The sequence below is a fragment of the Sipha flava genome, unplaced genomic scaffold (assembly GCF_003268045.1).
Source record: "Sipha flava isolate LNK unplaced genomic scaffold, YSA_version1 288_pilon_pilon, whole genome shotgun sequence".
Taxonomy (NCBI): Eukaryota; Metazoa; Arthropoda; class Insecta; order Hemiptera; family Aphididae; genus Sipha; species Sipha flava.
This window is the reverse complement of record NW_020272957.1, coordinates 172,863-186,476: the sequence shown is the minus strand read 5'-3', so window position 1 is coordinate 186,476 and position 13,614 is coordinate 172,863. Positions and strand designations below refer to the sequence as shown.

The window sequence follows — 13,614 nt, the reverse complement described above, 5'->3', positions numbered from 1 at the left end:
CATAATAAGTAATAAGAGCTGTATAAAACAAAAATTTAGTTCATCATTTTAATCATATTTATAAAATATTAAGTAATAATTTTCAATTTTTAACAATACAAATATTTAAAAAAAAAAATCACTGAAAAATATATACTTGCATGTGCTAAATGTATACAAACAGAATATCAATAATTTAAATATATATAAAAAAATTCATTAAAAAAAAAACAGTGAAAAAAAAAATTATAACAATTACAATGCTTAATTTTGTTGCAAATAATAGGAAACAGTTTTTTTCACTTCGTTGATAATAAGTAAACAATTTACAACAACAATGTCTTTATAAATAGATTCATCTGAAAAATAAATTTATATTTGAATTAGCAAATTTTAAATAATTACATTTCAATAAACCAGTACCTATTATGAAAATAAAAAACAATTATAACTTACACATAAGTTTATCAATTGGAAAGAAGGAAAGTAAGGATTTTCCCTGCTTTTCGACAATTTCTGTAATATTTAGATTCTTAATATGTGTTTTTACATAACTCAAAATAGATATTAAGTCATCTATAAATTTGTCATTCTTTTTTGAACAAAATATAAAAGCATGACCCATTTCGTTAGGTTTGAACACACCGGTCTAAAACAAAATGTTATATTATATACAATATTGATCAATCATTATATATGTATTATCATTATAAAATAATTAATTTTAATTACCTTAAGAAAAATATTAACAAGCACATAGAAAATACCAACATTAACTTGAGAAAGCAATGGATAACCAATTAACAAAAAACTGTCAGAAGCCTCAAGTTTTTTCAATGATTCTAAAATTGAAGTCAGAGAATCTAATTGTTTTCTGCTATTGTTTATACAATCATTGGTATAAATCGATGTTACGTCACAAACTATCAATCGACCATTGACTGTTTGCTTTGGTATTTTAAGCCGAAAATATCTGTAATACATTAGAGAAATAAAATTAAAAATAAAATTATACAAAATTTAGAAATTAAAAACTTACTCTTTACGCTTAATAGGGGTTTCTTTAGGCATAGTAAATGATGATCTTGCTCGATTGCTATAACCAATAAGTTCATTTGAACAAAATTTTGAGTTACGAATAATAGAGACAGGCCTACCCATTTGCACAGTCAAATTAGATAAGTCGATTTTGGCATCCTATATCAAAAACAAAACAAAATAACAAACTTACATTTAGTATTATGTATTATCAAATTATTTTCATGATTCTACTCACTTCTTTGGTAAACCATATAATTTCTTTATCATATTTCCATGGAAATTGATTGAAACTATTTACTTGATTTTGAAGTAATTTAGCTTCAGCTGAATCTTGGCATTCTATTTTACGCAGTTTTTCAGTAAATGAATAATCCATTACAGCCTTTGTTGTTGAAACTTTTGGTAGATCAAATTGAATGGCCTGTTCAATAATAAATAATTTGATGTTAATGATAATACATAATTTTAATTTTTGTTCAAAAATTAATTTAAATAAATTATTTATTTATTTAGAAATTAAGCTTCAAGTAGGTAATGTACAAGAGTTTGTAGGCAAATTTGATAAAAAATTAATGGCAGAATACAAAAATAAAAAAATTATAAATCATACTTGAAGTTTATTTAATCCAATAATTTTCTGGGAATGGTCAATTGGTCTTATTTGAAATTTATCGACATATGTTTTAGCGACACAATATTGTAATTCTGTTAATGATTTAATATCATTTGAAATATTTTGCAAAAAATGTTTAATATTATTCTCAATAACTTGAATTTGTAGTTCACTAAAATACTTAGAACATTTATACACAGATAGAAGAAAATCTTTAGGCAACTCTTCCAATGGAAACAAACAGTTATCAGACAAGGCTAAAATTATAATATATAATTGTTATAGATTATTATAATATAATATTTAGTAAAACTTACCACGATTAGAAGTTAAGAAAAATGTATGTAACAAAGGTTCTACGTATTCTAATCCCTTAAAACCTCGACAAACAACATATACCTCAGAATTCCCTTGTTTACTTGTAACTGGTTTTTTTATTTGTACCGAATCAAAAGCACAACATAATAAATACATTCGACATAACGTATTACACTCAAACATAGTAAACATTTTCAGAATAAATGTACCTCCTGTAATAATAATTTAAATTAGTAAAAATTTAATTATTTTATTTATAATATTTTTATAAAAACTGTAAGATTAAAACCAATAAAAGTTTTAATAATACCTTTTTCAAGTATCATTAAAGCAACCATTGTTTCTACCGTCTGCAAACGTGTGACTATATTTTCCTGATCATCCGGATTATCTTGACAATCCATACTACCATCAGCTGTTACCTGAATATTATATAAATTACATTATAATTAAAAAATTAACTATTAAAACTAATGAATAATTATTTTCTTACCAAACTTGCTTTTTTGCCAAAACGAATTTTGATATGAGTGCAAAGATCCTTATAGAAGTATTTTTGGAAAATATCTCCTGTTTGATCCTGACCAAAAAACCAATGACTTATTGTATGCAATATGAATCTATCATCATTAATCATATCAGGTTCACCATTTCCTTCATGATATGGATTCAATGAAACACCAACCCAATCCCACTTAAAAAAAATAAATAAAAACAGTCAGCCAATGAAAAAATTTAAAAAAAATTAAATATGATTACTTACTTCGACATTTATATCTCTGCTATGAATAAAATGGTTTAGAGCAGAAATAAATGCTCCTGGAGCTTCACATAAGTGAACACTGTATAGTTTACCATCATCAATACTGTGTTGAGGTATTATATCATTATCATTCAATATCTCATAAAATTTTAACCAAGCTGTAGTCAATAGTTCAGGACGGCCAGCTCCTCTAACTTTATAAAGAACTTTATCAGCTGGATTCATTTGTTTGGTATTTTTGTGCCATTCAGCCAAGTTAAAATCATTAAGTTTATCTTTGACGATATTTAATGATTTTTTTAACGTGACAAAAGCTGGTAACTAAAGAAAAAAAATTAATTAAATACTTAAGTATATTTTTATTTAACAAGTGTTTAACTGGAAAGGGATATCTTTTTCTTTAAATTATTTAGTTAATGTATACATCTACTAATTATTCTTAATGAGTTACTAAGACAAAAATGGTGAGTATTCAAGGACAGTTTATTTTTATATGTTCGCTAACACTCTTTTAATGTTTTTCAAAGTTTAGCACTAGTTACGTTATACAAATAATAAAATTAAATGAAGTAAGATACACTTCTAAAAATCTAATAGCATTGCAGATAGCCATTAAATTGGATAATCGTTAATGTTTCAAAATATGATAGTTCCAGTGGGAGTTTAATTCATACAGATAATTAATAGTTAATGGTTAAATCAACATAAGTATGTATTTTAAATCATAAACACTGTAGTATCTGTAAATGCAGTCTCAAACAGAGTTTGGACACTAGAATGAGGTTTGATAAGTTTAGATTTATTATATTCTATATCTAAAAATGTAAGGGTAATTTAATTATAAATATTGGTATAATCATTGATACGTGTTTATTTACCTCCCATTTGCTACAACTTAACATGGTTTTTAGTTCAGGTAGCACCCACTTGTTGGACGTGGGCATTGTAAACTGTTTTAAAAACAGTTGATTCACAATAATATCGATTTTGCTGTTATATTGTTTCGTGTTTTTAATCGTGTTATATTTTGAGTTCCCATTTGTGGTATTGTTAAATTGGTCTTCATATTTAGCCATTTTAATTAAATAGGTTTTATTTCTTGCTATACAAAGCTTGCAAAGCTCACAAAGTTATTTATTATGTGTATTCACCTGCGGGAAATTCAAAACTGTTACAAGTTGTTGAATTTACAATTCAATGTTTTTAGTACGAGACTCGTGATAATTGGCGTGTTATATTTTGTGTTAAAAAAATAAGTCAAATTCCAACAAAGAAATGCATCAAATAGACGCATCTCACTTCAAATATATTTCAATTATCAATTACAAGTACTAATGGATTTTTGACTGATTTATCAATCATAATAACTTATTAACTTATTATTATTATCCAAGGCTGGGCAATATTTTTTTTTTTAATTCAGTTAAGTTAAGTTAATTAAGTTCACGTTCAATTAAGTTATTGCACATGAGAATTATGTCAATGAAGTTAAAAATATCGTTAACTTAACTTCAATGAATAAGTTAAGTTAATACAAAAACAATTATTTACATTAAGCGAAGATATAAGTGATATATATATATATATATATATATATATATTATTATATATTAATAATTTACAACAAACCTTATTTAACATTAATGATAATGAAAATGCAGAAAAATCTTATTCGACTCTAATTAGAGAATTTAGAGTAGACAAATATACATTTTTTCTTTAGAATTGTTTTTAAGCACTCAAAAACAAGAAAAACACTCAAACTTATGTATGGTTTTTTTTATTTATTTTTTATACAAATCACATATGATAAATATAATTTAAAAAAGTATTCTTTTTAATGTTCAATAAAAGTATGAAAACTAAAAAATAATTACTGCAGCTGAAAGTGTAACTATAAAATTATACAGGTAATAAATATATATAGTAGATACAAAACATTAAAATAAAAATATAATATTTTTTAACTTTATTAAAATCTAAACAAATAAAACAATACAATGGACAGGTTAATCAAAATACCTGTTGAATCTCAATAAAAGAGTCATCTTAAAATGTTGATCAGCTATTAAATTTCTTCTCTTATTCAATAATATTTAATAATATCATAGGTTTTGGAATAATTTTAATAATAATTGTATTCTATATTCAATGATAATATATAATAATACATTATTATTATTATTATCATTAATATATTATTATTTTTATTAAATATACGATATATTATTATTATTATTAACTTCTCATTTTGGTAGTTGAAGAAATTAATTCTATTAATAAGAAAAATAGGGGTCTATGAAAAACGTAAACGTAAGATAGGGAAGAGGGGAGTATACACTGTCTAGCGTATGCTGAAATGAAGGTAAAAAATGTTTAAAAATGTGCTGATGTAATACTTGAATGTTCCTAATGATAGAAGCGATTGAAAAATATTGCAGATGTCTATGCAATGTATATGTATATGCATATGTATATGTATACGTTCAATTATTCCTTTAGGAATCAGGTTTATAAAACTTAAGTATATTTTTAAAAAACTACAAAAAAAAATGTTATTTTCTTATTTAACTCTAAGTATTACAGTAGTTTCTTATACATTTTTTTTTACCATTTCATTGTATGAACTTGAAAAGATTAGAAAAAGGTTACATTTTCTCACCTGATGGTCTATCAGCTCGATACGAGTATATATATTCATTGACTATTTTCAATGACTGCCAACTCTGTTATTCAAGTCGACATATTGATCATTGTCTTGCTATATTGTATAAATAGACAATTGACAAGTAAGAATGCTTAAACTTTAAACATTAAGTTTAAATGAAATTTTTAAAGTCCTCGGAAGGTATAAGAAAAAAATCATATATATCTGCATACAATTTCGTTGTTAGTGTGATAAATATCTCGTAAGAAATATTGTTAGTTAAAAACTAAATTTGAAATCGTCATAGCAACGCGTCATTGTTGATAGCCAATAATCAGTAATGTGTGAATGATTTATTATTTTTTTTTTTAATGATTAGTCTTAAATGAACCGATTGAAAAACTAAAATATAATTTTTAATACAATTAAAAAAAAAAACACTATAAGAGTCGATGCCAAATACTAACAATTAAATAAAATAATGAGAATCTTATGTCATTACTGAGGGTATCGTATAACACTCGCTTTGCAGATTATGTAAATATAATTTGCTACAAATTGTCTTTATAAAAATATGTTATCAGCTCAAGAATTTTCAATCGAAATGAGGAGATATTATAATTAATAATAAATTTAATGGATTGTGCTTATAAAGCTAAAAATATTACAGGGAAGTTTTAGGAGTTATTAGGTCCTACAAATAATTTTTAACTCATTACCATATATAGCAACGTTTCCCAAACTATTTTCTGTTGGACCTTTTAGAAATAATAAAAATGATCGCGGACCCCTTAGTACAAATAAAAATTAAAAAACAATAATAAATAATAATACTTTATATATTTTAAATTTACGTTCGCGGACCCCCTCCGGTATACGTGCGGACCCCTAAGGATCCGTGGACCATAATTTGGGAAACACTGATATATAAGAAAGTTTTAAAGTTATAGGAATTTGATAAATCATTAATGTAATATTAAGTTGTAAAAAAATATAATTGTTTTGGAGATATCTCCTTACATTACCACGTTGAAAACAACACTGATTCCGCTCATATATATGCTACAAAAGTTTAAAATGTGGTTGGAATAGAGTAAAGTATTTTTTTTTATTATTATTATTATTATTAAAATAAGTCTCGAAAATGTATTATTAGTTAACAAAATGTTTCTAATATTTATATAAACACGCTTTAATTATAATGTAATAATAATGATAATATTTTTTACAAGATAACAACTACATATAAATATACAATTTAACATTTAATTATTTTAACCTATTTGTTTTAAACAGGAGGGTATTTATTGGGGGCCCGGGCTCCCTCCGAAATGAAAAATACCATTGTTAAAGTTTGTTATTTTTAACATGGATATGTTTTGATGCTGAGGGTTTCCGAAAATTTGTCATGACATTGAGAATGTTGCTTATGTGATAATTTAAAATTTTATATTTATAAAATATGTTTATTCTTTTAAGAATATATGTGGTGAAATTTAATTGACTCTAATAAAAAAATTGTTTATTACAATGTAGTTTTCATACTTTAAAAAAATTATAAATTATTAAAAAAATTGAGTTTTTTATTTCTTTGATAGTGCAAAGACAGTCGAGAAGTCTTACAGTGTCAAAGTAATTTTTGGCGTAATAGTGTGCTTCCTCCTTCCCTTCCCCCAAAAATCAAATACAAAAACTGCCCCCTCCGAAATAAAAACTTATATATGCCACTGCCTACTATATAATAAGTTCCGATAGTAACCATTTTATTGAAAAGTAAAAATTATAAATGCCCATTTATTAATTTCAATAAAAAATTTGGAAAATGACCTACAAACTATTTTGAAAATGGTTTAATACAAATAATAAGTTGTAATTTGTACAAAGTATGTTATTATACGTTTCCTGACTAGTGTACTGTATAGGACGATAAATATGTGGTTAGTGTAAAACTGTATTAACATATTAAAATGTATATGATTTGATGGTAATTATTGAAATCTTGCGTGGTGTTTACTACATTGTGTATGTTTTTTTTTCAAAATTAAGCTCCTTTCTTACCGTTTCTGTATTTGAAATACAATACTGTTTCCATATAAAACCTACTATTTTTATGGAATAAGAAACCAGAAAACCGAATGTGGAATGGACTCGAACACGTTCACCTTATCAAACGTATTTAATTACTGCGTAACGTTAAAAAGTATATTATTGTTGTAGGGTCCCACGTACCTTACGCGTATTTAAAAAGTAAAGAAAAATGCGTCATTCGAACGTAGATACCCACGATATGTCGCTTATTGTACCGATTTATATATACGTATTCGTGTATCGGGAACTCGATGGTGCGATGCTAATTACTGAACAATTAGAGACGTGAACAAACTGCGCAAAAACTCTACGCTGCCGACGACCATAGTTGAAGTAGGTAACAGTGGCGGAACTAGGGGGTGTAAGACGGGGATTCATCCCCGGGCGTAAAATTGTAGAGGGTGTAGTTTTTGTATTTATTAACAACTAATTTGATACTTTTAACTTTGTCAAATACCGATATCAGGTTAATAAAAACTCAATAATTATGATTGTGTGTATTGATTAATAGAAAAAACGTTCTCGAGAAGAGTGATTATCGGTCTAGGATGGGGCGTGATCATAACGTTTTCCCCTTGCGTAAAAATCCTTAGTTCCACCTGTGGTAAGTAACATAACTTATTACTATCAAACTACAAATAAAAATCGGAAACAATTTAAAGTTTTTCGAAACACGTAAAACCTTACAACCTATATTTCCATACGCACATGTAAATTGCCTTTTGTACTGTATTTTGGTCGCTGTTCACTCAGAATAATTGACCGCAGTAAACAAGCATACGTATCTTCTTGTTCGACCGCTGAACCTTGCTGCAATTTCGGTTCTCGACGAATGAAAAATAAAAACAAAATAATTACAACAATGTTGCGCGTCACGTCGCGCTCGTACGTACCCGTAAAACACCGGTACCGTACACGAATTCGTCAAGGTGTACGCGCGTACCCAATACCACACTCCCATGATGTACCAGCTGCAGTGCGTAGGCATTGTACCAGCCGTACACCATTACGATGTGCGCGCGTACGCAATCGAAGTGCTTGCACGTACGATTAATGATAATAGTCGCCGGCCGTCGCCCTACATCCGAGCGGGGCGACGGCGGCGGTACGTTCGTGTTGGACCGGTTCTCGCCGTGACCTTATAAGCGACGCGGGTAGAGGCCGCCGCCGCCGCCGCCGAAGATATCAGGTGCCGATGATAATACGCTCTGGCGCGACGTCCAGTCGTATCGCAGATTCCGTTACGACCACGCGAACCCGGTCTCCGTCCGCCAAACGTATTGTCATCGGTGTGCTCGTGTGCTTGTGTGTTTGTGCGCCGTGAACGTGTACTGCACGCGTGTGTGTCCATCCCTCTCGTCGTCCATACGATGATCGCTACGGCTGCTGCTGCTACTCCTGCCGCCGCGGTCGCGGTGCATTATCGCGACGGCCAAGAACAACTGCGCGTGCCCGGATCACCGCAACCGTACGCGAGTCGCGTTCGCGGGTCCTGGCGCGATTATCTAGACCCGCCGGACGACGGGTGTTGCACCGCAGCGGAGCTGCTGGCCGACGACGATTACTCGTACGGGGACGGCGACGAGGACTGCGACGACGACGACGAAGACGATGACGACGACGATGACTCCAACTCTTACGATTGCGGCTGTTCGTGCTGTTCGCTGTGTTCGTCCGGTGGCTGCGACCGCCCCGGGTTCCGTTGCGGACGGGACACGCCGTCCGCATCCTCGTCGTCCTCGTCGTCCTCGTCTTCCTCGTCGTTTGCCGCCGTCGCCGCTTCACCGTCCCGGCGACGCGTTGTCGGCTCGCACGTTTTCGAACCTTCGATGCGCGGCTCGTGCTATTGCATACGTTGCCAGAAGCGCCGGTACTCGTTGGACTTTTTCAAAAGCACCGATTTCAGGCGCGGCATTCCCTCGCCCAACGTGTTCATGATCGATGAACGGGCGTGCAAGATCGTCGACGATTACATACACGGTAATGCAGCCATACCTATCGTAATTGCACTTAATCATACATACATGTATACGATCCAGTAGCGTAGTATCGGGGATAAGGGGTTTCATCCCCTCCCCAGAATTTTTTTTTTAATGATATTTAATTATTATTTATTAATATTATATTTTCATTTTATTGTGATTAGGTATATAATAAAAATTGAGAAACAAAATAATTTTCATTAAATACGGGACATAATAATAATAATAATAATACCATTTTAAATGTAATATATAGGACCTCGTATTAAGATATACTAAAAATATTATGAATGTACTCTTAAATACACCCCCTCCCCCAGAAAAAAATTGTATCTACGCCACTGATATGATCTATATATTTAGAAATATTTTTACGTACACGGGCGTGCTTAACAAATTGATTACCACTGACTTAGATCCAACGGGCTCTGTTCGACACTCGAATAACTTAAAATATCTTTAAAAAAAAAGTCTTTAGTACGTCGTGAACTTGTTTTTCTAGGTATTATCTATTAAACTGCACTAGAAAAACTTGCAGCCCCTATTTAAAATTCTAATGCGATTTAATTATCACCATCCATGCAGCTTCCGTTGACCTTGATCACTATCTCATCCTAGACACTTGGTTAAAGGTTGTTTTTTTTCTTTATAAAAGTTACGAATTTTCTATTGTGTATACACATACTTGTGACCAATGCTCAAATTGGGAGGGGGCGGGGGGGTGCGCAGGGGGACGGAGCTCCTCTACTATTTTTTTTTTCTGCGTACCCCAACTATATTTTTTCACCGAAACGGGGGGACACCACGTTCATTCTAATTGATTTCCAAAATAATTTTTATATGAATTTCAATTTACATCAATTGGAAAATTAATTTTACGATTTATAATATCAAAAATATCAAAACTATTTTTATAATTAAAGATTATATGGTGGTTATGATAAGAGACAACATCGTCATTTCTGGAAAATATAAATAGTAATGTCTGTGAATTTGGTGTACTTTATACATTGTACGGTTTGTTATTAATATTGGCGATGGACGACGTCATTTTGGAAAAAAAATAAATGCCTTCACCACGACCTTAGATTAATCTTCTAAGGCCATGGTCTGCACTAAAGAGTAATAATAAATAAAAAAAAAAACCAAATATATGATTATATCATTCGATTCATGAGACTACCTGATCGCCTACAATTACCTATGTTAATTATTATTTTATTTTTATTTTCTATTGTAACATATAGGATGTTGGTATTGCTATCAAAATATATAATATTTGGAATTTAAATATTTGTTTAGCTGAAAAGTGGTATTTAAAATATATTTAAGGTTGGTGGAGGGGGGAAGAAGGACGAAGCCCCCCACGGGTCTATGTCAAATAATTGCACACGTGGAACGTAGTTTTCAAATCGTTGGACTGAGCTCCTCTACTTAATTTTTTCCAATTCGAGCACTGCTTGTGGACCATAAACTATGAAAATGAATGTTGTTTGGATGTGTATAAACAATTTTTTTATACACTAAAGTAGTTTTAGAGAATAAAATCATTTAAAACTGATTGAACATTTATTAATACTGCATTGTTAACATTACATTTTGAGAACTAAATTATAATAAATACGAATTTGTTTTTACGACTATATGAGGCTCGTTGAAAAATTGCTCTTTAATATCTACAACACTGGTGTTCATTTCTTGAACAACAGACAATAGTGGATAACATTCTGTTATTAATGGAATCCACTATTGAGAGAATAAAAAGTTCCATTATTTTTTTTTTGTGATACGTTCGGTTAAAATACTCTAATGTCTGTTTAAAATGTAATCGTTTTCTTCTCAGGTTCCCGGATTACCCAGTACAATAAGATCGAATAAAACTCGTGTTGAGATAATGTAACATTTACATATATCAGATGGAGTAGATAGGTACTAGTAGGTACCAGTGTACTTTAAATATTCGTTACACAATTACAGACTTACGTTTCTGTTGTTAAAAAGTGACAATAAACGGGGTTTTTTTAGTACGTATATTCACAAATGAAGTTAATACGGTGGGAGGGGGTGTATCGTCGATGAAAAAATTTCGTTCTACATTTACGTTTTCATTATACGCTGTATTTATCCTTTCAGTTACCATTTTTTGTTTTAGAATGTTTTACATGATTAGAGTATAGAAAATTATAATTTTCTAACTAAAAATTGTATGAAAAAAATAAAAATATTTCGACCCATTTCTATTTCGATCTGTACCTTTCACGTACATATTTAAAATTTTTTTTATAAAGAAACAGTTTTTATTTCCAAATATGAATTCATATTTATACACGTGTATAATATACATATAAATATTGGAATGACATAACTGTCTGCGATTTCCGTTATTTTTTTTTTGACCCAAAGAACTTTTAATAATTTTTTGCTTTCCTATATTGCAATTTTATTCATAACGTATCCGTGAAAGTAATATCAGATCATATCAATTTTCGCCCTCTCAGTCGGTCAATGGCTATCGGATACCTACAACACATGTCTACCTTTATTGTGATGAGTTAACATTTAATCATGAGGTTTTGGTGTCATAGCTGTATCGTAATGCGCAACGCATATTTACATTAGTCTGTGACCTTTTTTTTTAAAGTCTCCAACGGTTTTTTATTCATATCGAGACATGATTTTCGTACCGTATTATCAGTTACATTCTTCACGTGCATTGGTAACGAAAATCGTTAACATTCACATACGTTCAAACATTAGATAAATATTGAGTAAATTTATTATAATTTATTTAGATGATCTGCATGCTTATTTACGTACAATAAACTTACATATTTGTGTCCCATTAAAATAATTGATTTTTTTTTTCACTTATTTATCCGTCGTCTTACGCATTTTATAATTTTATGTTGACATTCTTGTGTTAAATAACGTTTACAAACGTTATCTGTTAAAAAAAAAAAATATTTCTTATGTTTTTATGGTTTCATTTTTAATGAGTTTTGCTATTAATTTTTATAGCTCGTTTTACACGGATTGTTTTTGAATTTTAAGTTATTGAATTATGTATAAGACATTTATATTATTCATCTCAATATTACATATATTTATCTCACTAAAAGCTATTAATTTGTTTCTATTTTAGTAAAAAGTATTTATGCATGGTTATTTTTTTACGAGAATTTAAGACATCGTTAAATATACCACATTATATTTTATCAGCTCAAATATAGGCGTATACAAATACGCTTCTATGTAAACATAGATTCTATAATATTCAATATTTCTATGTAAACATAGAAATATGTGGAATACAAATAAATCGAATTAATATCATGAATTTGAACTTAGATTATAATTAAATAAAATAAAAATTAATTTAATTCAAAACTTAGATAATCAAATATAGCAGAGTTTTAAGATTAAATTATATATGAATAAAATATTATACTGATCCTATTTTAGGTACTTAGAAAAAATGATTACAACTCAAGTTCTCTTTTTAATTATATTATATTTCGTGTTTAAATTATTTTTAATATTTTATTAGGTTATGTATTTTATAGTTTAGGTCTAAAAAATAATAGTTTTAATATCATAAACGTTTACATTTTATGTTTCTTGCCTTTAATTAGAATAATTTATTGTCTTTTATGTAAATATATATTGTCTAATAATTAACATCATTATTCATAAGTGCTGGGAAATTATTTCTTAAGAACATTTTTAAATAATCACTATTTAAAGAAGATAATTTATTATGTTTTTTGATAAGAGATTCAATTATTTACATACAAATTGTTTTTGATTATTAATCAATAAACACCACACTAGATGTACTTAATTTATGTTCAACCCATTTTAATAAGAATTACTTAAGTTTGTAATGTATTTAAAGATTTACTTGAAGTATTTGAACAACACGTTCATAATATAAATATAAAAAGTGTAATACAATACGTACGTAACGCAGTCAAATAGGAAAATATTAATTTCTCACTAACTTAATATTTAACAGTTACATTATTTCAAGTTAGTATTAATATCTTACAGCAGAGTTCAAACGAGATTTTTATAGTTATTTTATGATTTTTCGCCAAACTACTTCGAAGGTTTGAAATGTATATATATATATATAAACACACACACACACACACACACACACACACACACACACACACACACA

The 13,614-nt window shown here is 29.2% G+C and overlaps 2 protein-coding genes across 4 annotated transcripts in view; one reads left to right on the top strand and one right to left on the bottom strand.

The window, feature by feature from the left end:
* Positions 1 to 243: 243 nt before the first annotated feature.
* On the bottom strand, positions 244 to 8,590 carry LOC112685709 (cap-specific mRNA (nucleoside-2'-O-)-methyltransferase 2-like). Its single transcript, XM_025557665.1, has 12 exons — positions 8,158 to 8,590; positions 3,593 to 3,865; positions 2,715 to 3,035; positions 2,445 to 2,645; positions 2,262 to 2,373; positions 1,951 to 2,163; positions 1,631 to 1,890; positions 1,256 to 1,441; positions 1,019 to 1,176; positions 712 to 952; positions 436 to 628; positions 244 to 338 (listed from the first exon to the last, which is right to left on the bottom strand). Exons 2-12 carry the CDS (start codon positions 3,788 to 3,790, stop codon positions 244 to 246), a joined length of 2,178 nt encoding a protein of 725 aa, XP_025413450.1. The 5' UTR covers positions 3,791 to 3,865; positions 8,158 to 8,590.
* A 137-nt stretch (positions 8,591 to 8,727) lies between these two features.
* LOC112685697 (probable Ras GTPase-activating protein) overlaps positions 8,728 to 13,614 on the top strand; it is a 123,383-nt gene continuing 118,496 nt past the window's right edge. For all 3 annotated transcript variants that reach the window (XM_025557641.1, XM_025557640.1, XM_025557639.1), the window contains exon 1: positions 8,728 to 9,429. In XM_025557641.1, the coding sequence (XP_025413426.1) occupies positions 8,820 to 9,429 (610 nt within the window). In that variant the 5' untranslated portion in view covers positions 8,728 to 8,819. The remainder of the gene's footprint in view (positions 9,430 to 13,614) is intronic.